Source organism: Drosophila busckii, chromosome 2R (assembly GCF_011750605.1).
Source record: "Drosophila busckii strain San Diego stock center, stock number 13000-0081.31 chromosome 2R, ASM1175060v1, whole genome shotgun sequence".
Taxonomy (NCBI): domain Eukaryota; kingdom Metazoa; phylum Arthropoda; class Insecta; order Diptera; family Drosophilidae; genus Drosophila; species Drosophila busckii.
The window spans coordinates 4,189,683-4,216,134 of NC_046605.1; the positions used below are offsets into that span (position 1 = coordinate 4,189,683).

General features: G+C 39.9%; 2 protein-coding genes across 2 annotated transcripts; one reads left to right on the plus strand and one right to left on the minus strand.

Moving 5' to 3' along the window:
* Positions 1 to 1,402: 1,402 nt before the first annotated feature.
* Positions 1,403 to 25,583, plus strand: LOC108594677 (CG13744). Its single transcript, XM_033293264.1, has 19 exons — positions 1,403 to 1,552; positions 2,080 to 2,162; positions 8,002 to 9,941; positions 10,384 to 10,514; positions 11,595 to 11,706; positions 12,023 to 12,276; positions 12,333 to 12,670; positions 12,728 to 12,775; positions 14,173 to 14,304; positions 16,550 to 16,657; positions 16,750 to 17,269; positions 17,340 to 17,447; positions 18,038 to 18,200; positions 19,826 to 19,938; positions 21,377 to 21,556; positions 23,754 to 24,230; positions 24,414 to 24,591; positions 24,659 to 25,037; positions 25,097 to 25,583. Exons 3-19 carry the CDS (start codon positions 8,590 to 8,592, stop codon positions 25,313 to 25,315), a joined length of 4,812 nt encoding a protein of 1,603 aa, XP_033149155.1. The 5' UTR covers positions 1,403 to 1,552; positions 2,080 to 2,162; positions 8,002 to 8,589; the 3' UTR covers positions 25,316 to 25,583.
* Positions 13,036 to 14,523, minus strand: LOC108597595. Its single transcript, XM_017984217.2, has 4 exons — positions 14,163 to 14,523; positions 14,014 to 14,099; positions 13,366 to 13,516; positions 13,036 to 13,313 (listed from the first exon to the last, which is right to left on the minus strand). The coding sequence occupies exons 1-4, from the start codon at positions 14,401 to 14,403 to the stop codon at positions 13,144 to 13,146; spliced, it is 648 nt and encodes a 215-aa protein (XP_017839706.1). The 5' UTR covers positions 14,404 to 14,523; the 3' UTR covers positions 13,036 to 13,143.
* Positions 25,584 to 26,452: the final 869 nt, after the last annotated feature.

A 26,452-nucleotide genomic window follows, 5' to 3' on the forward strand; every position in this document is an offset into this window, starting at 1 on the left:
CAGCAACAACAGCAAAGCTTAATAGAAGAAATCGCAGCAACTTACAAATGATGATTCATCTTGTTTGGTGAACGCACAGCGGATGCTGTGACCGCTCAAAAGTTTTCGCTTGTCGTTGTCGCTGCTGGTTTTCCAAAGGCCAAACACACACACATATGTGTGTTTGTGTGTCTGTGTGTGCTGCTTTTTTGTCAACACTATTTGCTTTGGGAGTTTCCCGTGCAGCGTTAACTGTTGAGATCAAGGCTCCTGTTTAGCCTTGACGTTGAAACTTCGAGCACAAGTTTGTTGCCTAAGTCTTTTGTTTCTATACGCATGTACGCACAAGTGAGCCACATTGTTGACCAACTGATGAGCTAACAAATTGTTGAACTTCTTTTATGCTAACACAAGGTTAGCAATAACAATTTGTAACAATTGTTGTACAATGAAAAACAAAAACTTATTATTTTAAAATTGTCTAAAACAACATTAAAGCCAATGTTATATATGCAGTAAAAATAAACACAATTAAAAGCAAAGTTTTTTAAAGTGTCAATAATTTTGAACAATTTTTAACAATTATTGTGCAATATAAATATAAACTAATTTGTAACAATTAACAGAATTTTGTACAATTAAAATGAAGCGGCTCAAGCCGCAACTTAAACCAGAATTTGCAAACATTATTTAGTGTTTGCTAATTAATTCAAGCCTACGCCTATGTGTTAATTCTTTTTTATAGCTATATTATATATTTATAGATTGAGCCGCGCGCTTTTTGACAAGCGCTGCGCTTACATTTCAATCGCTCGCTCAACTGCAATTAGCTGTCAGCGACAAGTCGCCAACATGTCACCGGAACGTCACAAAACATTAAATAAATATGTTGTTCTGCTTTTTTGTAGCTGCTGACCATGGCGCGCTCAATGATGCTTTAAGTTTCTTGCATAGCTTAATTATAGCTTAGCCCAGCGAGCGGGATACTTTGCTGTGGGGGGTGGCTGGCAATTAAGCGAGGGCGCCGGCATTAGGCAATAATTTTTGTTGTTGTTGTGCATATTTGTACAAAGCGCTGGCTGTTACACACGCACACACACACACACACATAGAGTCACACACACGCACAGTTATGCTCGTCGCTTTGGCAACGCTTTTATGCTTTCTGTGCATTTTATTGTTGCCTCATAGCGACAGCTGTTTTTCCCTGCTTTGCTTTGGTTTGTCCAAAAAAAATATGAAAGGAAAAAAAAACCAGCACAGCGGCCGTCGAGTAGGAAGAGCCAACGAAAGCAACAGCAGCAGCAGCAGCGACTGCGCAGTTAACAGCAGCGGCGGCGGCAGCTTCGCTCAAGCTTTGCTGCTGCGCTTGCGTTCAGACTTCTTTGAGACTTTGCTCAAGAAGGTCGTGTGTGCGCTCGCCTTCCCCCCAAACCAAACCAAACTAAAACCAAACGCCAAACGCAAACGCAAACCAACAGCTCGTCATACTCGCTGCGGTACGTGAGTCGCTCGTTCGTTTATTCGCCTCGCTCGTGTTTTTAGTTTGGCTTTGAAGCAAAGCGTGTTTGCTGTAAGTGTTTGCCAAGTTGTGTGCAAGTGTGTGTGCCCAAAAGGATTAAGGATTAAGTTTTGCTTTAAATAAACACAGAGTGAGAGGTATAACAATTGTTAAATTCGCTGTGTTTATCGTGCTTTGAAATTGTATTGGTTTGAGTTTGAAATTGCAATTGAATTGCTTTTGTTGTTGTTGCTGTTGTTTGTTTGTTTGTGAGTTGCAATTTCATTTTCGTTGCGGCTGCGCGCCAGCAAACTGACAGTGAAAGTGATTTGATTTTGCAATTGCAATCGCAATCAGCAACAGTTGCTGCTGCTCGTGTTGCTGTTGCTGCTGTTGCTACAGCGTAAATAATATTTTTAGCGTTTGCTGCATTTTAATCACTTTGTAGTCTGTCTGTAAATCAAATCATAACAAAATAAAACACATTCACTCAAGCCAAACCAAACCAAACCAAATTAAATTCGTATAAACAAAAATTTCAAATCTCTGTTGCCAACATCTTATTTTTCAACTGTGTTTCTTTCCACTGTGCCCAGCAGCAGCAGCAGCCGCTCTACAATTTTAAACGCCAGCTTACAATACTTTTGGATTAACCTGGGCCCAGCAGCAGCAGCATTAATTGGTAAGCTACACTTCTCTTCAATAAACTTTGCATAAATTTCACAATCACAATCACAATCACATTTATTGGCAATCGATCGATTGGCGCGACAAGCGATTAAATCATTCAAATTGCAACAGCCAAGCAAATTGTAAAAGCAAATCAAAAGAAATATGAAACTTTGCCATGGCGCCAACTAAAGCGTCATTATCTAATAAATCTTGCAATATAGCTTATGCACATATGAACACAAATTGCTGAGCGCACATGTAACGCGTCAACATGGCGCGATGTTTGCTTGCAACATGTGGAAAGTATTCGTATTAATTGCATTCAAAGAAATTAACAAAATTATATGGCTTCGTAGCTGCGAGTAGTTTGAATAGTTTAAAGAGTTTTACAATAATTCCAGGTAGATCGATCAGTTACAGTTCGTTTTTATTTTCAATGAACTCAAATTGCTAATTTCATTTGAAATAAATATTCTTAGAAATAGTTCCAGTTGGATTGAAGTTTGTGAATTTAGAAAATATTTTTTTTCTTAAGCAAACTCAATTCAATATAAAGCAAAAGGTCCTAATAAACTTCGATAACGAAATATTGTTCAAAGCACACGTTCTTTAAATTTAAATAAAGCAAAATTTATTATTCAAGCAAACATTACAGTTCACTTACGAAATAACCCACTCAACTTTAAAAATCAAATCAATTAACAACTCCGCACTTGTCATAACTTACCCAATAAATTGCACTTGAGTCAAAATTCAGTTTGTTTATTATTATATAATAAACATTTGCAATAAACACTCATATTGAATAATAAATGAGCCGGACTAGCTGCTATGAAATATAAAGAAAACCATGTCAAGTTGCCCATAAAATCAACGACAGACAATAAATGCAAAAAACAAAATGAAAAAAACAGAGACGCACAAAAGCAAACAGGAAAACATAAATAAAAGTGCGTTGAAAGCAAATAAATAAAAAAGGGCAAACAAGACGCAACAAAAAGCCAAAAAACAAAAATATAAACAAAAGCAAAACCAACGAAAATTTAACCCAAATTTGCTTAAAACCACAAGACGGCCAACAAATTATTTGGCAACGTTGATTTTTTTATAGCTTGCTGCAGCTGTATGTGTGTGTGTGTGTGTGTGCATATGACATGAACTTCATTATCGGGCAGCTGACGCCAACGCTGCCACAAATACATATATAGCAATCTTTTTTTTTTTTTTTTTGGTAACATCTCTTTTTCGTGCATTTCTTTCGTTGAGTTTTTTTTTTTGTTTTCCTTAAGTGGTTTTATTTTATTTTTTATTTAGGGCTTTGCTTATTGCATAAGCGGAGAAACTCGTATTGCTCTGCATGCGCTTTAGAGCATGTTATATTGAATTGCGGCGGCTGCTGCTGCTGCTGCTGTCTCATTACGAAAGACTTAAGACACAAACTTGAGAATTTTCCATGCAGCAAGCAAAGTTGCTGCTTTGTTAATGTTATGCAATTAACATTGCTTGGGAGAGTATCCGAGTTCAACAGCGTCTGCTGACGAAAAACAAGTTCCGCTTAAACTGTGACCATGGCAATGGATTTCATATACAGCTGCTACTTTATTGTTTATGTAAATATAAATTATATTTTGTTGCTGGCGCCACAATCTTTCTTTCTTTCTTTCTGTCGTTTGCGGCTTCATTTGGCTTTACATAAATGATTTCTCAATGCGTTTGCCAACGATTATGTCTGGCGCTACTGTTGCCCCTTTAGTTGATAGGCTAATATAAATTCATGCCGAGCGCTTTGTTTTAGTTTTTAGCAGCTTTGTGTGGTTAGTGAGCAGATCGAAGCTTAAGTTGCACGAGTCATTAGCATCATTTGACGCGAGCAAACAGTAAGCGTTGTATATGTAAAGTTTATGGCGCTTATCTAATGCTGACAAGCAAAAAAGCGATTTGCTTATAAAAAAAAATTGAGTGTGCAACAGTTTTATTATTATTGCGCATACGCCAAGTGGCGCTAATTACATAAGCATTATTGATATGTTCATGCATAAGCTTTATATTGTTGTTGCTGCTCATTTGCATGCACTGCTTATGCTAGTTGCCAATTGTTGTTGTTGCTGCTACTTCTTAACACATTTCGCTGCTGCCGGTATTAATTTAACACATTCGTAACAATTGCGCAGCGCAGCGCTGGCGCGTGTATTGAATATTAATTAACGCTGTCCCCTCTCTCTCTTACTCTCTCGCTGTGGCGGCGCATCTATTGATTGTGGCAACGCCTCTAGTTGTGGCAACCGCACCAAAATCAACTGCACTTACCTTACTCAATAGAGTTGTACGCTTGCCAGCCTTTCGACCACGTATCTGTGTATCGCTCTCTGTGTTGTGTTGTGTTTATGTTTAATTTTGTTGGCCTGGCTAAATGTGCCAATGGCATGACACCAATTTCCATACCTTTGTTCATTTGAGTTTGCTGACCCACTTGCTGTCAGCATGGGAAAGTCAAACGCTTTGACCTTTCTGCACAACAATTGGCAATTGGTAGCAATTCAAATAATTGCTTAGATTTATTTAATTCGTTTGACTGTTTGTTAACTACAAGCGATTGTGATTAAGCTTGGACAAATAATTTAGAAGAAAAGTTCAATTTAAATGGCGGTGATTAAGCTGAAAACAAATTTAAATATAATAATCAAGTTTCATTTTAAATTGCAAAAAATTCTATAAACACTTTTTGAAATTAAACATACAATAAACAATTTGTGCCACAAATAAATCAATAACTATTTTAAAATATTAACAAAAATGTTAAATAGAATTGAAGCTTAATTTAATTTGATCAATTCTACAAATATTTATTTTATATTATAACAATCAACAAATTTCTTTTGAACATTGCACTTTGTTATAAAAAGCAATCAAATATATTTTTTAAATACAATAAATGCTTATATTTAAGCTGCAATAAATACTATAAACAAAACATAAACAATACAACAAAAGTATATAATCAAATTTAGAACTAGTTTGTAATAAATATAAATCAATTTTATTTTAGCCAACGTAGTTTCTAATTTTTGTTTATACCGTTGGCTTTATATGGAGTTGAAGATATGTCTCTCTCACAGCTTGTTTGTTGCTTTAGACAATCTTTGGCGACATTATGCTCATCAGATAGCAAGTTTAATTGACAAATTTTTTAATGCCGTAATTTAAGCAATTTCCCATTTGCCAATTACATGCATGCACATTTTCCATTCGTTGACATTTATTTATGTGCAACTCGTCAGATGCAGCCGCAATGATAACATTGCAACAGCAACAGTTAGAGAAAGACAACATTTCTTGTCTTGTCTTGTCTGGCGCCATTGTTGTTGTTTAGTTTTTTGTGATTTTGCGTATTAGGCATTGTTTTACTTTTGTTTCGGGTTTGAATGTTGGAATTATGCGTGTAGCTAGTCAAACGCGGCGTATGCGCAATCTGCTGTATACGCATCTTCAGCTGTTTGCTGCGCATTTAAAATGCATTTATCTCAATTACGAAAAAGCAACAAAAAACAACGCAAAGCAGAAGAAAAAAATTGCTTGTTTACAACGCATAAACGAAACGTAACGAACGAACGAGCGAACGAATTGAACGACGCATTGTTTGCAACCAAAAAACTTTCACTATGTAGCTGTAGCTGAAGTTAGCGCAAAACTAAAACAAAGTGCACATGCAGATGAAACAGCGGCACAAAAGTAGGGCCCAAAAACAAAAAGGCAACAAAAGCTCGAGACGCTCAAGAGCAGCAACAATTGTTAATTAAAACAAATAAACAGTCAGTCAGACAGCTGGAAATTAATGTGAATTATGCGTGCAACGAAAAGAGAAAGAAGCACAAAAAGAAACTACAAAGCATAACAGCGAATAAAAGACAAGGCGAAAAGGCAAACCCAAAAGAGAGAAAGGCCAGCATAAATATCGAAGACTCAGTTTCCAGTTTCCGGCGTCCTTCACAAGGCCGTTGCAATAATTGATGCTGCTGCTGTTGTTATTGTTGATGCTACAGCTGCTGCTGCTTAAAACAATTTGCAACGCATTTTATATAAGTGCAAATGTATGTATGAAAATTTGCTTGCATCATACACAAAATCGTGCAGTTTGGCATGTTGACAAAACCAGTCGCGTTGCCACATTTCATAACCAAAATCTATTAGTACCACAGCGCAATGTGTTAACTATTATGCAAAACAATCTTCAAACAGGCTGAGCTACGTCTGCTCACGTTTCATTAATACTTCCTGCTTGCTGCTTTGACCCTCTAGCCAAGCATTTTCCTTTACCTTTTACTGTCAACGACAAAGACAATACCAAAATCAAGTTCAAAATGTCAAGTTGGCTGCAGTCTTTATAAAACGCCCGCGCCAAAGGAAGCAACAGCAACAGCCACAGCAACAACAACTGGCAACAAGCAACTTTAGCTGCCTGCGTGGTGTTTGAACTCGAAATGAAAGTGAAAATACGCTGGCAGCGGCGTCAACATCAGCTGCAACGCAGCTGAGCGCAAAAAATAAAAATAAATATAAAAATTGTTGCCAGCTCTTACTTTCAAAGCAGCTGCTGTTGCTGTTGCTTTGGCTGTTTCTGCTTCACTGACCACAGTCAGCAAATAAAGCAAAGCAGAATCTTGCAACTTAGCGATGCTCTATCTTGAACTAAACAAAACTTATTTCTGTCTTACTTTAATATTAATTATAGTTCAAGAAACGTTAGTTAGTTGCTTAATATATTTTAGTTGCAAAATTAATAAGCAAATACTTTAAATTTATATTATAAAATTATTGTAGTTATAATAAAAATATTTGAAATTACTTAATGCACTTGCGATATAAATAAATAAATATTCAATAATAATAAAATAATTATTTATAATATCTATAGACAGTTTCTTAATGGAAATATATAATTGCATAAATAAATGTGTGCATTATATGTATGAATAATAGTTGAACATTATAATTATTAGCAAAATGTTCTTAACAAAAATACGCAGCTACAACTTATTTAAATAACGGTTAAATCTCGCTCTTAGCAAAAATTGAATTCATAGCAAATGTGTTAATAAACTAAGAATTGTGTTATAATCTGTACGTCATTGCTCAAATTTGTTAGTTAAACATTAATTTTGCAATTGAGAGCAGCTACTAGGAAATGCTTTGTTGCTAAATTGAAAGAAATTCTTATACAATTTGAACCTTTCACGCGTGCGCAGTTGAGTTCAAGGCAAATCTTCGATATAACCCGACTTATAATCAAGCTAAAGTACTTTTCAGTTGACTGCAAGTTGCAACTGGCAACTTGAGTTTTTATTGCCGTCATTCATTTCCTTCTATTGCCTGCACACGGCGCAACTTTAAGCTTTAATAGTAAAGAAAATAAAAGAAAAATAAAAGCAATTGCAACGTGAATTTGCCGCTTTCCAGTTGAGCAGCGAATTTTATTTCATTAACTGGTTTGCCAAGCGGTTGCCAAAAAGTCAGCTGCTGTTGCAGCTCGGTTTGTGACCGAGGAAACGCAAGTTGGCTGCCACTTGCCACAACGTTGCAGCGTAAATCGGTAATTTACAATTAATTTGTTGTCGGCTTAATGCGCATTTAATGCGCAAATCGCTGATTAAAGCCCCCAAGATGAAAGCACAGCGTTTAGCGCTGTTGCATGCAACATCAAGAGGCATAAACGTATGTGACCACACCCACATTAAATGGCTGTTGCTCTAAGCCGTTTAATAACCGAAAATGTTTTATTAAATGCCAACCCGCTTGTTGTTTATTTATATTATTCATGCATGTTGCTGTTTTTGTTTTTTTTTTGCTTGCAGGCAATTAAGGAAGTAATTTGCTGGCCGAGCAATTGTTGTTGTTGCTGTCTTCGTTGCAAGATCATCAGAGCAGCAGCGCCATGCAGGCAGCCACATGAAACGTTGGCTGTTGAAGCGTCAACAGCAATTGCCATAATTGCCATTGGAGCAGCAGCAGCAACCGGCAAGGAGTGCTGCGCGTACTGAAACTTGCCACACGAGCTAAGCCGTGGCAGGCACTGAAACTGAATTTGTAGCAGCGTGCAGCGCCGGAAAATCCCAAACGCCGAAAAAAACAACAGCACAGATAAAAATAAAACTAAATAAATAAAAAGCAATACAAACCAGTGTAGTGGGATCAATGAACGCGACACGCAGCTGCCAGCAACAACAACAACAACAGCAATCAGCAAGAGCAACAGCAACAGCAACAGCAAGGGGCAGTGTTGCATAGAAGCCACGTTCAAGTTCAAAATCGCCATAAAAACAACAACAACAGCAAGCAGGAAGTTGCAGCTGCAGCTTAATTAGGCGTCAGTGTCATTACCACCGCAGCAACCACAACAACAACAACAACAACAACACACGCAACATAACGCTCAATGTAAAATGTTAGCAACAAATAACAAGCACAGTAAAAACAACAACAATAAGCAGCACAGCAAATGGCCACACAGTAGACTTAAGCTGCAGCTCAGTCTGTTCATCAGCTGCTGCTGCGTCTGCCTGCACGCCGCCCACGCAACCGCGCCCACTTCGACTGTGGCCAGCGCACTGCTCACCGGCCAGCAGCTGGCGCCTTGGCAAGCGACAAGTGCAGCCACCAGCGCGCCCACTGCGCGCAATCTCTATGCGCCTTATCAGCGCTTCAGCCGCCAGGACGATGTTAGCTTTAAGGATGTGCGCCAGCGTCAGGATGGCAGCATTGTGCAGTCCTTTGGCAGCTATCGCAGTGCGCGTCAGTCGTCGCCGTCAGCGCAGCGTCGCAGCGATGTGGAAATTGTACCCGCGCCCTCAGTGGAGCTGCCGCAAAGCGAGCTGATTACCATACCCAAGCAGCTGGTGCCGACGCTGCCGGAGAATGTTACGCGCCAGGGACGCAAGCGCAACTACATGTACATACCGCTGAGCTCTGACGCCGAGGCAAGCAGCAGCAACGCTTTGCTGCAGCTGCGTCCCAGTCGCAATGCCAGTTTGTCCGCGCTTGGTCCACCAGCTGCAAGTGTTGCTGCTGTCGCGCAAGAATTTGCTGCTGAGCTTAGCGCAGCGCTGCCTACGGAACGCACTGAGCGCAGCGATCTGCTGGCCAGCGCCAGCTCCACGGATTATGCTGAGCCGGAGCACACAAGTCGTCGCGTGGGCTTTCAGTTTCCCAGCTACAGCTTGAAGCCAGCCAATCCGTTCTATCCACAAGCCTATCGCGAGGACAGTCCCATCTTCGATGACTCTGAGTCTGCCTTTGCGGATGAGCCTGCGCCCACGCCCACGCAGTTTGAGCACGAGTCACGCCACACGCGTCAGCTGTACTTTGACTCTGAGGTTTCACCTTCAAGCTTTGAGTTTCCTGGCCTGGTAGCCAACTCCAAGCCGCATACGCTCAATGCTGCCATTGCAGCGGGCAAACATTATCGTGACGATGTCACCAAGTTTGGCGATATCAATGGACCCATTACTGCTTTACCGCAGCGTCTGCAGCGTGGTCTCTACTTTGGCGACACTGAATTCCGCACCGGGCCCAGTCCCATGCGTCAGTTTGGACCACAGAAAGTATTCAATGAGTATGTAGCGCCTGGTGACTATCAAAGCTCGCGCAAGAGTCGCTACTTTCCGTACAAATCTTCGCGCAGTCCGCGTGTTGTCTTTCCCAGCAATGATAATGTGGGCACCACAGGTCCCAGTGGTAACGCAGGCAGCGCGCCCTCCGGCAATGGCGTCTACTTTAGCGATAATATTGCATTCAGGTGAGTGAGCAAGTAAATTATAGTATATAAAAGTAAAATGTTCAATTGAATTCGTTGCACTTAAATCTAAAAGCTGCAGTTTATTTGAAGTTTGTCTGCGCTATTAAATTTTCAATATATCAAACTTATTATTGTTGAGAACAGAGCCTGCAATTTAATTCATAATAGCAAAGAGACTATAATGAATTATTTTATACTATTTGTCAATAGTAAATGTAATGTTAGTTTTATTAAGTTAATCTCTCTTTTAAAAGCTCTTGCGTTCTCACTTTTTTTTAAATTCAATTTGTTATATATATTTTAGTCTAGTTTAAACAATCAATCAATTTACTCCATTTAAAACCATATAAACAATATCAATTAATATATTTCGAGCACAAGAAAGTCTCTAAACATTTATATTATTATATACAAAAATATGCCTTTTTCTTTTGTTTAATAGAGATCAAAACTTTGGCATCAATGAGTTGGCTGCTGTGCAGGATGTGCGCAATGATTACAGTCTGCAGGATTTGGACAGCGCCTCGGAGGCCACCAGTAGTCCACAATCAGCCAGCACGTTTAAGGAGAAAGGTAAGCGCACAGTATTCAAGTTTAAAACGAATTGAGAGAGTTGTTAGTTGTCTAAGTTAAGCTTCAGTTAGTGTCGCTGCTGGGAACTGCTTGCACTAGGCCTAATACTCCCAACACACACACACACACAACCACACACATATCATACACATGCATACACAACTGTTCGCTCATCCTACATGCAAACCATTTACACAGTGGACATCACAACGGACATGGAATGCCAGCATCGGGGCGGCACCTGCGAATTCTTTTTGGGCTGCTGGCTCAGCGGCGGCCTCATTCAAGGCACTTGCAGTGGGTTGCTGCGCGGCTGTTGCCATCGCACGGCCAAGTCCGCCAATTTGCGCAGCTCGGACTTTGTGGGCAATACGGTTGATCTAACAGATCTGCCGCAAAAGAACTACGGACCGGTCAACAACGAACCCAGTGAGTGACAGGCAGACACTAAGAAATTAAAACAAAAAAAATAAAAATAATTCTGCAAGCACGTGCACTTAATATTTAAATTAAATTGAAGCTACAGGAACTAAAGTTAGTTGCATGCAATTGTTTTGTAGCATTTTGTTTATTGCTTGTTTATAATTAATTGTTGTTGCACTGCAATAAATCATTGTTGTTGTTGTTGTTGTTGTTGCACGCTACTAAAAAGTTAAGTGTAATGGAAATGCCGCTGCAATTAAACTTTAAATTTGAAATTGTTCAGCATGCGCACCTTAATTTAGTTAAGTTTAATTAAGACATAAACACACAGACACATATACAGCTAATGTTTATCCCTAAACCGCTCACAACAGCACCTCATATCATTTTTTATACACACTTAGCTACATAAGTAAATTAAATTAAAAGAAAGTTGAATTTTGCGTACACAGATTTTACAGATTGCGGCAGTTCCAAGCGGCGCTTATTGTTTATTATTTAATTTTTGTGTGTGGTTTGTTCACTGTTTGCCTGTGGATCACCTGACCTAACGCTATTGTCTTGCTCGAGTTGCTACTAACCTGCATAATATATTTTTAGCTCTCAGCTTGTTGCGCCAAGTGCTTAATTTGTTTTATTGTTCACACACTCACACAGGTTGCGGCATCTCATTGGCCAAGCAGACAGCGCAGCGTCGCATTGTGGGTGGCGATGATGCGGGCTTTGGCTCGTTTCCATGGCAGGCATACATACGCATTGGATCATCCAGGTAATTAAGCTGAAATCTATCAAACTATAAACCATAAATAAATGTTATAATAAATACATACTAGACATAATTTTTTATTCACTTATTTATTGTTAAATTCACGCAAAGTAATTGAAACTTTTAAATACAAATTAGCTTAGCATTATAACTATACAAACTGAGTGCTTTAGATATAGTCAAACTATACTTAATTACTTTCTTTATTAATTTATTTAGCTTAGCATTAATTCTTAGTTCTTCAGCAAGACTCAAAATCTACTTCATTTGAATAATTTAAATGATTTTCTTTATTGCATTTCTCATATAATTTTTGCAGATGTGGCGGCTCCTTGATATCGCGTCGTCATGTGGTAACCGCTGGTCATTGTGTGGCACGTGCAACGCCGCGTCAGGTGCATGTTACGCTGGGCGACTATGTCATCAACTCCGCCGTCGAGCCGCTGCCCGCCTACACCTTTGGCGTGCGTCGCATTGATGTGCATCCGTATTTCAAATTTACACCGCAGGCAGATCGCTTCGATGTCTCTGTGCTAACGCTGGAGCGCACTGTGCACTTTATGCCGCACATAGGTAAGCAGCTGCCACAATTTGTTGCAGCACAGCTACTAATGTCTAGCCACTTGCAGCGCCCATTTGCTTGCCCGAGAAGAATGAAGATTTCCTAGGCAAATACGGCTGGGCAGCTGGCTGGGGTGCGTTGAATCCTGGCTCGCGTTTGCGTCCCAAGACTTTGCAGGCTGTGGATGTGCCGGTTATAGAGAATCGCATATGCGAGCGCTGGCATAGACAGAACGGCATCAATGTTGTTATCTATCAGGAGATGCTGTGCGCTGGCTACAGAAACGGCGGCAAGGACTCGTGCCAAGGCGACTCGGGCGGACCTTTGATGCATGAAAAGAATGGACGCTGGTATCTCATTGGAGTAGTCTCGGCTGGTTACTCCTGCGCCTCGCGTGGTCAGCCTGTAAGTTTGTTTGTTTCGATTGTGCTTATGCATATTTAATATTTCTTATATTTCTAGGGCATCTATCATCGTCTGGCCTATACTGTGGACTGGATTTCCTATGTGGTTGGCTTGACTGCCAACATTTAATTTATTCGCTCGCTTATCGCTTTGCTAAGCGTTTGTTTATGTACATACATTCATTTCTTCAGCTTTCCATGCTTCCACTTTATTTATGCCTCTAGCTTAAGCTACACACACACACACACACACAGCGCTAAACAATTACATTAAACTTACTAAGTGCATTGCAGATTGGCGCATATTGGCGTTCTATAGAATTTAAATTTACATTTAATGCATACGATTTAATTATTATTTAATGTATTTAGTCATATGCGCTGTTATGTAATTTGTAACTATTTATGAACTAATTTTTTGTAAATAAATTATGTAAATGTTTGATTTAAATACACAACTGCCAATTGTATCACTTAATTTTTCGCCAATGCCATACGCGGCATATAAATCGGTGTATAGGGCATGCCGCTGGCCCAAGCAGGCTCCAGCTGCTGACTGTGCCATGGGGCAACAGACTGCGCCGATTGCTGCTGCATAACGCGAAACAGAGTAAAGATCTCATGATATATTTTATAAAAGATTACTGCAGATAACTAACATTAGTTCTAGTTAATTATGTGGTGACTACAACTTACCTAGCACAAGAGCAAAGACTAACAGACACATGAGAAAGCTTGAGAGATCTATAAACAGACCAGTGATGGCATAGAACACAGCCAGGTAAAGCGCAAAGCCAAATGTAACGCCATGTAAAATGAGCCAGGGATAGAGCAGGCCACTCGAATCCTGTAAAGTTAGAAAAAAAATATATAATTAATCAATGTGTAGCGCCTGTGGTTTTAAAAGCGTAATAAACATTAATTGCTTTAATCATATATTGTGAAGAAATGAATCCTTGAACTGTTATAAATATTTTCTTCAAACAAAATCTGCTAATATGCTAGGTATTATTTTATGAGAAAGTCTTTAAAATTAATACAAAAAGCAAGTTTATTAATTATTGCTTGTTATAGAAATCCATCCTTGAACTCATATAAATAAAAATCTAATACACTTGGTATTGTTTTTTGAGAAAGTCTTTAAAATGAATTCAATCGTAATCACTTAAAATATATTGATTCAAATTGTATACTAATTTGTGATATGCTTATGTTGATTATGTTCATAAAATTAGCTGCAACTATTTAGCGTAACATTTATAAAAATGTTTTTAGTTTGGCTTGGCTTATGTAAATTTTTGCACATAAATATTTGTTGAATATATTATAGATTTTTTAACTTACCCGAGCAACACCAATGAGCAGCAATAGATTGACGCCCAAGTTGATCAGCGACAGGCCATAGATACAAGTGCTAAAGATAGTCAACACTGCTTAACATTATATACTTTAGATTTTCGCAAATATTATTAGTTTAGTATTTGCGCACTTACGATTCATTAGAAATTCATGCTGCTGATCTGCAACATCTTTGAACAGCAGCTCAATGTCGCCTTCCATGTGTATGACCAGCATGGAGCTGGAGATAATAACAGTGGATATGATAATGCCCAGCCAGCCTACAATAATGGCATTGTACTTTAGATTCTGGCACTGCACATAAGCCATGTTGCTGCCTTGGGCAAGAGTTGCTGCTGTTGCAACAGCGGGTGTTGCAATTGTTTTGGCTGCCATGCTCTCAAAAAAGAATTTGCACTTGAGACTGCTTGTGTATTAGTGAGTTTCGTGTGCGTGTGGAATTTAAGTATTTTTTGTATTCGCATTGGGCGTGTAGTATTTGGAATAAATAAAAAAACAAAAGTGCTGCTCCAAAGTTTTCTATAGCGCACGAAAATAAATTCAATGCTTGCTTGGTGAGCGCATATTTTCAACATTTGATATGTTAATGAGCGCGGCTCAAACAAACAACAAATAAATGCTTTTAGAAAGTTACATAAAAGAAAGAACGCCACTTGGAACTCAACAAAGACGCACACAAAGTGACAGCCATAGAGTTGGAGTTGCTCTCATTTCGTGGCGAGCGATCGCGCAAAAAAAAAGACAAAACAAAATAAATAAATAAATATGAATGAAACCTGACAGCTCTCAGCGGTTGTTGCAATTATGTCGCATAAAATAATTATAACTTGACTTGGCAAACATTTCCTGCGCCAGAGACGCCACTGCGTTTCGTAATAATTAGCCAAGCTCCCAAGCACCCAAGCGCCCAAAGCTGTAAACGAGCACACAAAGAACCAAGATCAGATCAAGCTGCTGTTGCTGTTGCTGCTGCTGCTTCTGTTGCTGCCGCTTCCAACCTGTTGTTTTGGTTTTCTTGTAGCTGAAGCTGCGCCAAACGCCAAGCGCCCAGTTAGATTCTAACCCGCAACGCGTGCGGTTCGCTGTCGCCGACTTGCCGCTTCTTTAAATGTGTGAAACTTTGCGCGTTGCGTGCGGCTGCAGTTGGCTGAAATCTATGCCAAGCCTCTAGAATTGGCACACTTGTGGTATAATACGCTAACGAGTGCTAGAAATTAAGAATCAGACGTCAGTGCGTGTATCCATTAACCCATTTTGGCAAGGACACAGCCAGCTTGGCTTGCAGCAGCAGCAGCTGAGTCACCCAACTGACACCAGTTAGAAGCAGTAAAAGTGGAGCAACAATCATAAGAAATCTAAGTAGAAACAGACACTCGAAATGGAAAAGCAGAAGCTACGCGCCACAACAACAAATCAACGACATAAAAAGTGAATAAAAAATTGTCATGCTTTCATTAACAACCACAAGAATATAACAACACAACAAATAAACAAGTTGTGCTGCCAACGGCAATTTAAACTGCCAACAAATTGTGCTAAACGCTTCGCACGCCCACTAACAATCTGTGACTGCAAAACTGTGACTGCTTCAATAAGAATAAAAATAACAAAAAAAAATGCTGCGACCGCTAAGTGAGTTGCTGCTGCTCAGCTTGTGTCTGCTGCTCTGCCAAATTGAGCCAATGCAGGCCAGTAAGTATTTAATACATATATATTTGTAACAATTATTGCCATTGAATTGCATAAAGTTATCACGTTTTAAATAATAAATAAACTTATAAATATACAAGACTCTTAATAATAAAAATTCCAAACAATTTGCACACTTTATTTGAAGAGAGTTCAACGCTCTTCCAAATGGTAACTAAATTAAATATAAAGAATTTTATTAACAATATATTTAAAACTTAGCTAGCAACTGAACATTAGCAATATGTAAATAAATGCATTTATGTTAATGGTAATGAATAATGCAAATACATAGTATATTCTTTTAATTCCACTTAATAATTAAGCTTGATTTAGTCGAATTCCATTCCAAGAGAGTTAATTGTTCTATTAAATGTACAATTAAATGATTAGAACATTTCAGTTTATGAGAATTTATAAGACTTTGTTGCTTATTAATTAGAAAGGCATTCCAGAGAGAATGTATCGAACGTAAAGTTTTATTAACTATCCAAAAGTTGGGCGAAAGCATTAAATATTTAGCAAACTTAATTCTTTCTTTTTTGTGAATGATCTGATTAAATTAAGCTCAGTGCCATTAGCTAGCTTATAGTTTGTTAATGAAGACACAACTTGTTTTCTTGGCTTAGGTCTGCTCAACACGCTTTTGGGCGTGCCGGCCGAGTGTGTGCATCAGAGCGGCGTTTGGCCTTGCAAGCTGAGCTTTTCCTGTTGGCTGCAAGGCGGCAAGCATGCCAAAGGCTGTGGCAGCAACAAGTGGCTGTTCAGCTGCTGCGTGGCCGAGCCGCAGCTGCAGCAATCGCACCAGCATCCACATCCGGCCCATTATCAGTCGCCGCTGGAGAACCTCGTCGATTACAGCAAACTCAAAATGAGCCTGAGCTTGCCAAAGCGCATTATGCTGCGGCGGCGCGACGATAATGAGCTGCTGGCTGTTAAGGTAAGTGCACGTCCATTTGAAAATTTGATTAATAAGCGCAACTGCACAACTACAACTACAACTACAACTTTCTTCAACATCGGGGCAATTAGCCCGAGTGCGGTCTGGCGCGCAGCTCACAGAATACGCTGCAGAAGCGCATCATTGGCGGTCGTCCGGCGCAGTTCGCCGAGTATCCATGGCTGGCGCACATACGCATTGCAGAGTATCAGTGCGGCGGTGTGCTGATCTCGGCGAATATGGTCGCGACGGCTGCGCATTGCATACAGCAGGCGCAGCTGGCTGACATAACGGTGTATCTGGGTGAGCTGGACACACAGAATCTGGGGCACATACATGAGCCGCTGCCCGTGGAGAAGCACAGCGTACTCCAGAAGATTATCCATCCGCGCTTCAACTTTCGCATTACACAACCCGATCGCTATGATCTGGCGCTGCTTAAGCTGGCGCGTCCCACCGCGTTCAGTGAGCACATCTTGCCCATTTGCCTGCCACAGTATCCGCTGCGTTTGGTGGGGCGCAAGGGCCTCATCGCTGGCTGGGGCAAGACCGAGGCGCACATGGGCCATGCGGGCACCAATATGCTGCAGGTGGCCAGCGTGCCCATCATTTGTAAGTGCCCAGCAATCAGTCAATCAGTCATTTCAATTCACACTTCACTCAACTCGTGTTTTGTCGGCAGCTACATTGGAATGCATTCGCTGGCATGAGAGCAAGCAGATTAATGTGGAAATCAAGTCAGAGATGTTTTGCGCCGGTCACTCGGACGGCCATATGGATGCTTGTTTAGGTAAGCTGAATATATAATATGTGTTGCATACTCTTGGGCGCAGTCGTAACAGCGAGCATTAACAGTGCTGTTAGCTCTAGCAGCTGCTATGCAAATTTAACATAAGCTGAGCTTAGCGGCATGCAAAGACTGCAGACACAATTGATAAATCAATTTTTGAGCTAAAATTAAATTTTAAACGCATATATTATTTACTCTCTACTGAGCTCAAAATCAAATTTTAAATTTATACTACTTTCTTTTCATTACTATTATTATGAGCTCATACAAGAATAATAATAATAATATTTTACATTTAATTTCGTTTTTGTTACTGTGCATAAATTCTATTAAAACTTTGCCATATTTTCATGATGAGTTCATAATAATAAATGTATGTAAATTTATTTTAATTTATATTCCTTTTATATAAATTCATTTGATTTGATTGTTTTATTTTATTTTAAATATTTTATAAATTATATAATGAGCTTATAATATTGCTTTCCTTTCATATAGACACTATAAGCTTAATTATTTCTGTATAAGCTTTTATTTTACATTAATTGCATTTAAATTAAATTATTTTCAATTTGCTTTTCTCTTACTAGGCGACTCTGGTGGTCCATTGGTAATCAAGGAGCGTGGCCGCTTTGTGCTCGTGGGCATTACCAGCGCCGGCTTTGGCTGCGGCGTCGATCATCAGCCCGGCATCTATCACAATCTGCAGAAGAGTCTGCACTGGGTGGAGGATGTGGTGGCACACAATCAGCTGTAGTGGCAGCTCTTTAGCTCTAAGTTATTTGTCAAGCAGAAATCTCAGTAGTTTATGGCGTGTGTAGCATTAAGCAATGGCCATGTGCAATCCACAGCAATCCACAGAAAATGATAAGTAAACAAATTATAATTTATTAGATTTATTAAACATGGCGTGGCCAACTGTTTTAAGTGGGTGGGTGGCACAATGAACGACCTTGAACGCTGCTGCTTGCTTGTTGCTTATTGCAGCGTTATGCTTATATTTGAATTACGCACTTTACAGCGGCAACACGTACAACAACAATTTGCTTTGTTATGTCATTTGGCAAGCAACCGTTGGCGCTGGCCCATTTCCCATTTAGTGGTGGCTGCCATAAATGGCACAATCAAGTCAACACAATAAACATAATTTAAACATTAAACACATTAAGCTGTAAATTGCTTAACACAACAAAGACCGAAACAGAAACAAATAAATGAATATTATGCTGTAAGTAGCTTAAAAATTTTGTGCTTAACCCTGAACTCAACGTAACGTTAACGTTGCAACTTACAATTATTTCTATTTATTGTTTAATGGCTTATCAATTTTCAATTGTTGCTGCTGTCGCTGCTGCTGCAGCTTCACGCTTGAAATAAACTTGAAATAAGATGTTGATGTTGCATGCGTGTGTGGCTTTCGCTAAGTTGGCTGCTGGTTTTTCCTGTTGCAATTTGTGCAATTGTTGATTTTAGTTGCTGAATTTTTAACACTACAACTTCCTCTTTAATTTTGTTTTCCACTAAATTTGACATTAGTCATGCCGCAACAACAACAGCAGCAGCAGCAACAATAACAAACAAGCAGAGCAACAGTTAACAGTCAGACAACATGCGATACGCGATATGCAATTGCCAAAGTGAGCGACAACATTTAGTCGCAGAGGCCACGTCTTTGCCTTTTTGCTTTTCACTTTCGATTTCAATGCGAGTGTGTCTCTTCACACACACACACACACACATAGACACACACATAGAGACTTACAGACGTGCGCTCTTTGGCGCTGCTTTGCTTATTACTCAATAGTCTCAGCATTGCATGCGTGTGTGTGTGTGTGTATTGGTGCTGCTGAGCGTGTTGATGGCTCTTTGATTTTTTGAATTTGTCAGCCGACTGTTTATTAAGTGTCTTGACGTTACCGCAAAACGTTCGCGAACGCAGCGCTTTAGCATTCGTATATAACAAGGCGCCCAACTCAAAGAAAAGTGCGTGACATTACAGAAATAAAATAAAAGTGGAGTAAAATTATGAACTAAATAAAAGAGATGTGTGCAAAATAGTTCGAGTGTTGCCAAAAATAATAAAATTGCATAAAATTGTTGTGGCTTAAGCATTAATTTAATTTAATTTTTGCCGCCGACGCCGCCTGATATGCAAACAAGCGATTATTCAATCATAAAACTCGCGCCGCTACGTGAATTAAAGTGAAACAAGCAATTGCACAAACGAGCAACAACAACAACAACGACAACGACAACAACAATAGCTGCGTTTAAAGAAATAAACGAAAGTATTGCAAAATGCGCGCAGCTGCATGGCGAACAACAACAGCAACAGCAACATTGTTGTGGCTCAGCTGTTGCTGCTGCGTTTATGCTGCCAGCAGCAGCAGCAGCTATAACGCTGTTTACAACACTGTCATAACACCACAGCTGAAGCAGGCGATCAACAAGGATTTGCCCAAGCAAGCAAAATTCTTCGATGAGCTGGACTGTAAGTATGCCAAGTTTGTTGCTTAAGTCATTTCGCTTGATTTAAATTTTGTGTTATAGTTAGCTCACTTTCTTGTTCGCCTAGCAAGTTTGTTGCCTAAGTCTTTTGTTCGAACCCGTTTAGCTTATGCAAAGCTTCAGTTTGATGTCAAGTTCAGTTCAGTCAGTTGCAGCGGCGAAAGTAAAGCGTTCTTTGGTGTTCACGCGCAAATTCTGTTTTAATTGCACTTTCGAAAAGACAAAACACAGCCAATTAACCTTAGAGAAACAGCCAAGTCAAGTTAAGAGTCCAAGCGCTGCGTTAATTATTTTTTATACTCTCAAGCGCGGCTACGACATTAACATATGGCCCAAAGAAAGCGCCCATTAAAATGATTAACCAAAATAAAACGCAAATTATGGCAACAAATAGTTGGCTTTTGACAAAAGTGCAGCAAATAGCACAAGATGTGAACGCAAATTGCAGCGAGCAAGTTCAATGGCATCGACAGCGGCGACATGTAATATAGACACAGATACAAAAAAAAAGCAAAAGTGATACTCAAGAGCAGGAAAATCAACTGCAATTAACGACAATTGCTGCTGCCGCAGTTGCTGCTGCTGCTGCAAGACATTCGAAAGTGTTAAACAACAACATGTTATAGATTATAGATTATTTGTTGTTGCTGGTTGAAACCTTGACCAAAAACCGTTTTGAGCGCCAAATGTTGCAGCAACATGTTGCTAAGCGAGTGAGCGATGCGCTCTCTCTCGCGCTTTCTTACGCTCGTCGGCGTCTTCGTGTCTCGGCGTGGTGAAATGTCGTCGCTTCGTTGCTGATCAAACACACAGCTTTGACTTAGTTCTGAGCTGAATTTCCCGACGTGCGGTCGTCTTTGCACACGTTAAGCAAACAAACGACATAAACAGCAAAGCGCGTGAAAACGCCAAAAACAAATTACAAATTACAAATTTTCTTTGCGTGCGCCGCGTGCCGTGAAAAATTGCTCGTTGCGCTTGCATAGTCAAATAGCTGAAACTAAAAGTGAAATCCTGGCGCATTGTTTTTATTAGTTATAGCGCAGGATCGTAACAAAAAGAAAGTGCGCAGCATTAAAAGCAAGTGCTTTAGTTTTTGTTGGAAAGTGAAAGTGCGCGCAGCTGCCGCAAGCAGCAGCAGCAACCACAAATTATGTGTTGCCGCCACAGACAGTTAAAGGATATTTGGCTAGCGTTCAGTCTGCTGCTCTGTCTGTTCGGCAGCGTCTGCGCCTTGGGCTATCCAAGCGCGCAGCAGGAGCATGACATGCTCATACTGGATGCGCTGTCGCGGCGCAGCGGCTCCGGTTACTACAGCGAGAACAACGTCATGGAAATGCTTAGTCGAAGTAGCGCCCTTCAATTCCTTTTATTTGCTTTGTGCTTTTAACTAATGTTCACTCCTTTGCTCTGCTTTTCAGTGATACCGCAGTCGTGCCGCTTTCGTGGCCACAAATTCGAGTGCGGTCTGTCCATCTCGTGCGTCTTGGGCGGCGGCAAGCCGCTGGATCTCTGCTCGGGCGGCATGATCTGGTCATGCTGCGTGGACAAAGATCTCGATGCCGAGGAGTCGCCGCATGCAGCGCCCGTCAACAATACGAGTGAGTTTAAACGATTCTACCACGCCAGCTGCATTTCCAATTATATTGCAGTTGCTCTAGCGCTTTAGCTTTTGTTTTTGTTTTGTATTTTGCAAATTGCTGCGCTTCGACTTATGCAATTCTGCGCATAATGGCGCAATAAATTAGTTCGCATTTCGAAAATGACAACAAATTGCTCCACAACACAAACACACAGACACACACACACATGAGTTGGTACTAGACGAAATGGCAGCCTTAGGGCTAACTAGGCAGAAGCACACGCAAGCGTCTCCATTACCAAATCAAATGCAAGCCAAGCTAACATGTAGGTGTCAATGGTAGATCATTAAATCAATTGCTTACGGTATGTTGCATTAAAGAGCAAACAATCTGTAGAGTTAACAATTATGTTGAGTGCAGTTTATTTGATTTAGTTTTAAATTGCAGACTGCAGAGCTCTAAGCAAATAGTCAAAGAATATTTCTGTTGTTGCACATAACTAAATTGTAAATAAGATAAAAGTTGCTTTTAACAAATACATTAATAATTTTATAAATTTATCTAAACTATCAATTCAAGTTTAGATAAAATCAAATATTGAAAACTTGATTACAAAACTCATGCTTAGTTCTCATCATATCACCATCAAGACTAAAGTTCTTAAAATGCATATAATAATCAATTTAATTAATTACATAGTAATTCATTAGTTTAGTTAAATTTATTTAATTATTTTATACAATTGTTTATTTTGTTGATTGATAAGCTTGATTAACTGCAGTTAATCTTATACTTTTACTTTTAGAGACGGCAAAGATGTAAGCAAATATATAAGTTGATTTATATAAATTATTTTGGCATTTATTTAACTTTTATATATATGCAATAAAAGTTAAATAAATGCAACTTAATTAGTAAAGTGAAACCCACAAGTAGTTTAAAAGCAAAAACTATTTGAATTGATTTATTGCAAACTTCAGCAAACAAAAATAAATAAAATCAGCTACAACTTTTCAATTTACTTTTGCATATAAGTAAATACAAATAATGAATTCCACTATTTCCTATTGCACACATTTATTTATTGTTTAAGCAAACGCAACGTAAACAAGTTTAGCAGTTCGTTTTTTCTTTTAAATTTAATTTAACACTTCAATTGTTTTTTTTTGTACTTACATTCCTTGCCCAAATTCGTTAGGCATCAAGTGCATATCGTAATCATTTGATTAACAAAGCGAAGCTATAGCAAAACAACAAATATTATGTACACACACACAGTCACACGCATACACGCGCGCTAGACAGTTACTAAGTAGCTTGCTGCCATTTTGTTGTGCTCTGTTTAATTTTCTAGGCTTCTGCTGTGTGTAACAAACAACAACAACAACAATAAAAACAAAACACAACAACAACGCATTACAAAATGTTGTAAATAATTCTATACCAGTTTTTACCGCAAGCCAAGCTAATTTTTATTTAATTTATTTTTGGGTAATTTTCTTGCAAGCTCAGCGCATAAAAGCGCGCGTTCGTTCTTTGGCGGCTACTCACTTTCTTTAAAGGGAAAATGCTATTCATATTTGGTTTTTCTTTATGTTTCATTTTTTTGGGAACTGCTGCTGCTTTGCTTGGCTTGTTGCTCAAGTGTAAAATTTTCCTTTGCGGAAGTAAACCAAGTTGAACCAAATTTTGTTTGTTTTTTTTTTTTTTGCATTTGAAAAGTGAAATTTTTTTTTAGCTTTTTGGGTTTTTGGTAAATTTATTTGTTTTGCACGAGAAAAGTAAAAAATTAAATTGTGGGAAAATTTCGAGCGCCAGAGTTACGAAATTTTGTTTGTCTGAGGTCCAAACTCGGCCAGCCAAAAAACAAAACCAAACTTGAATATACAAAGAAAGTGTTAATGAAGCACTGACGTTCTGTTGTGTTGTGTTGTGTTTGTTGTTGTTGTTGTTTTGTTTTCATTTAAGTGAATTACGTGCGAAAAATTATCTCATACATGAGTGTTCGGTTGTCTACGCTGCGCCTTGGCGAGTTTAATTTCGACTTCATTGGCTCAGCTGACATAATAATATAGTCGACCAGAGCAGTCAGTCGGGCGAGCAGCAATGAAAGTCGAAAGTCGACCTCCAAGTAGTTAAGCTACAAGTGAATTTCACTTAGGAAAACTGCAACATCATCGTCATCATCATCCACATGCTTCTTCAACACACACAGGTGACATAATACACTTGCACGACATATATCCCGATCTGGCGCCCACTGCCAGCAAGCCGCATCAACAGCAGCAGCAGCAGCAGCAGCAACATCACAGCAGCAACAACGGCCTGTCGTCGGCCACTGCTACAGCCACACGCCCCGCCTATCCCAGCCACGCCTACTACAGCACCAAGCGACCAGCAACGCACTACAGCAGCCATAGCCAGAGCAGCAGCTACAAACCGCTGGCTAGCGCCAGCTCAACGCTGCATCGTCCCAGCGGGGGCAGCAGCTTGAACAGCTGGGAGCATGATAGCAACCACTTGGGCATAACCAATCATTTGGATAGCTTCTTTGAAGCGGAAGGCCCAGCTGCAGAGACGCCGCAGGCACAGCCCTTTGCTGTGGGCAATGTGCTGGATCTGAATGCGGGTGAGGCGGCGCAAGAATATGAAAGCGGTGGCTACAACGATGCCAGCTATCGACCCGTTCCTGGTATTTGCTCTCACTCAACTGTTGACTGTCTACCTTTCTCTCTCTTTCACACACACTCTCACTCTGTCACACTCTCTTATGCGCACTCCAATGCACCGTTTATGTTTATTTGAGCTGCACTTTGTTTTATGTCTTGCATTGAATTAGCAATTTTATTAATTTAATACTTTGATTTATTCGCAGGCTGCGGCGAAGTTTACTCGCGCTCCAATCGCATTGTGGGCGGTCACTCCACTGGCTTTGGCTCGCATCCCTGGCAGGTGGCGCTTATCAAGAGCGGCTTTCTCACACGCAAGCTCAGCTGTGGTGGCGCTTTAATATCCAATCGCTGGGTGGTTACTGCTGCTCATTGCGTAGCTACGTAAGTGTTGCCTTTTAGTTAATGCGCTTGACTCTAATAACAATTTATTGTCTTTTGTTGTTGCCAGCACCACCAACTCGAATATGAAAATACGTTTGGGTGAGTGGGATGTGCGTGCGCAGGAGGAGCGCTTCAATCATGAGGAGTACGCCATAGAGCGCAAGGAGGTGCATCCACACTACAATCCCGCTGATTTTAAGAACGATGTAGCGTTGATAAGACTCGATCGCAATGTGGTTTACAAGCAACATATTATACCTGTTTGTCTGCCGCCGCCAACAACCAAGTTAACTGGCAAAATGGCCACTGTAGCAGGCTGGGGACGCACGCGGCATGGCCAGAGCACAGTGCCCTCGGTGCTGCAGGAGGTGGATGTGGAAGTCATTTCCAATGATCGCTGCCAGCGCTGGTTTCGCGCTGCCGGCCGCCGTGAGGCTATACATGATGTAAGCTCAACACCATCCATGCCCAAAATTCATTTATTAACTCTGCTGTTCCCTTGCAGGTTTTTCTCTGCGCTGGCTATAAGGAGGGCGGTCGTGACTCATGTCAGGGCGACAGTGGTGGGCCGCTTACGCTCACCATTGATGGCCGCAAAACGCTCATTGGTTTGGTCTCTTGGGGCATTGGCTGCGGTCGCGAGCACTTGCCCGGCGTCTACACCAACATTCAACACTTTGTGCCGTGGATCAACAAGGTTATTGCCAATGACAACAATGCGTAGTGCACATTCGTTGCGATTTGATGTTAACGGATTTAATTAGCCGGATTGCAGTGCATATTGAGCTGCAGCACCGTTTGCCTGGCCATGTGATTCCTCCACGACTCGGGGTTGCTAGTGTTTAAGTCTAAGCCTTTGCAATTTTAATATTTATTTGTAAACACACACACACACACTCACATTTGAAAACAAACATTGGCAGCATTCTGCTGTTTAGCTTAAGCTTCATTTATTTATTACATTTATTTGCATAGTATTTTATTGCTAATTTTAAATTTAAACAAAACAAAAACGATTAACTGAAATAAAAAAGTATTAAATTGAATAATGTGCGTCTATTGAAATTTGTTTTAAAGTTAATTCAGTACATCAAATTGATGTACGCAGACTGCAAGCAATAATAATTTACTATTAAATTCTGTTAATAACTTAGCTTATTAAATTTTTTTTGTTATTTTGCTTAACTGCGCATTGATTGTTATTTTTTTAATTCATTTTGTATAATTTTTTTACATTTTTCAAGCGCACAAATATGAAAGACTTAGGGCACGAACTAACGAACGAATAGTAAACAAAAATTTGCATACTTTTAGGCTGTAAATTGTAATTTACTACGAACGCTTTTATTTGTTTTGCAGCAAGTTGGCAGCGCCCAATTTCTTATTGTTGAGCCACCAAATGCGGCAGGTTCAAATCAAATATTTGTTAGCTGCCGCGCAAACACAAGAGAAACAATAACAATGCATGATAAGAGCGCAGCCAAAGCAAATAAAGAAAAGTTGCTGGAACAGGTTGACAAAAGACATGCAGCGCATAACTAATGATGCCACTTCCGCTGCCGCATAGCCAAAACAGAATTAATGCAATCAATGCTAATTGAAAAAAACTGCTTGGCGGCTTATCACAGCCTCTCAAGAGTTAAGTTGAGCTGCTGTGTGGAGCGTATTGCTCTTGGCATCCACAACACAACAGCAACAGCATCCACACTTTTGTGTGATGTTTGTCCAAAGAATGGGCCGCAACTTGTTGCCTGTCTGGTCTTGGCCGCAGTTGCTGTGGAGCAGCGTCAGTGTCAAGGTCTCTCAAGTTCAACGCGTTGTGGCTTAACCAAAAAGCAAATATAAATACACAGAAAAATGT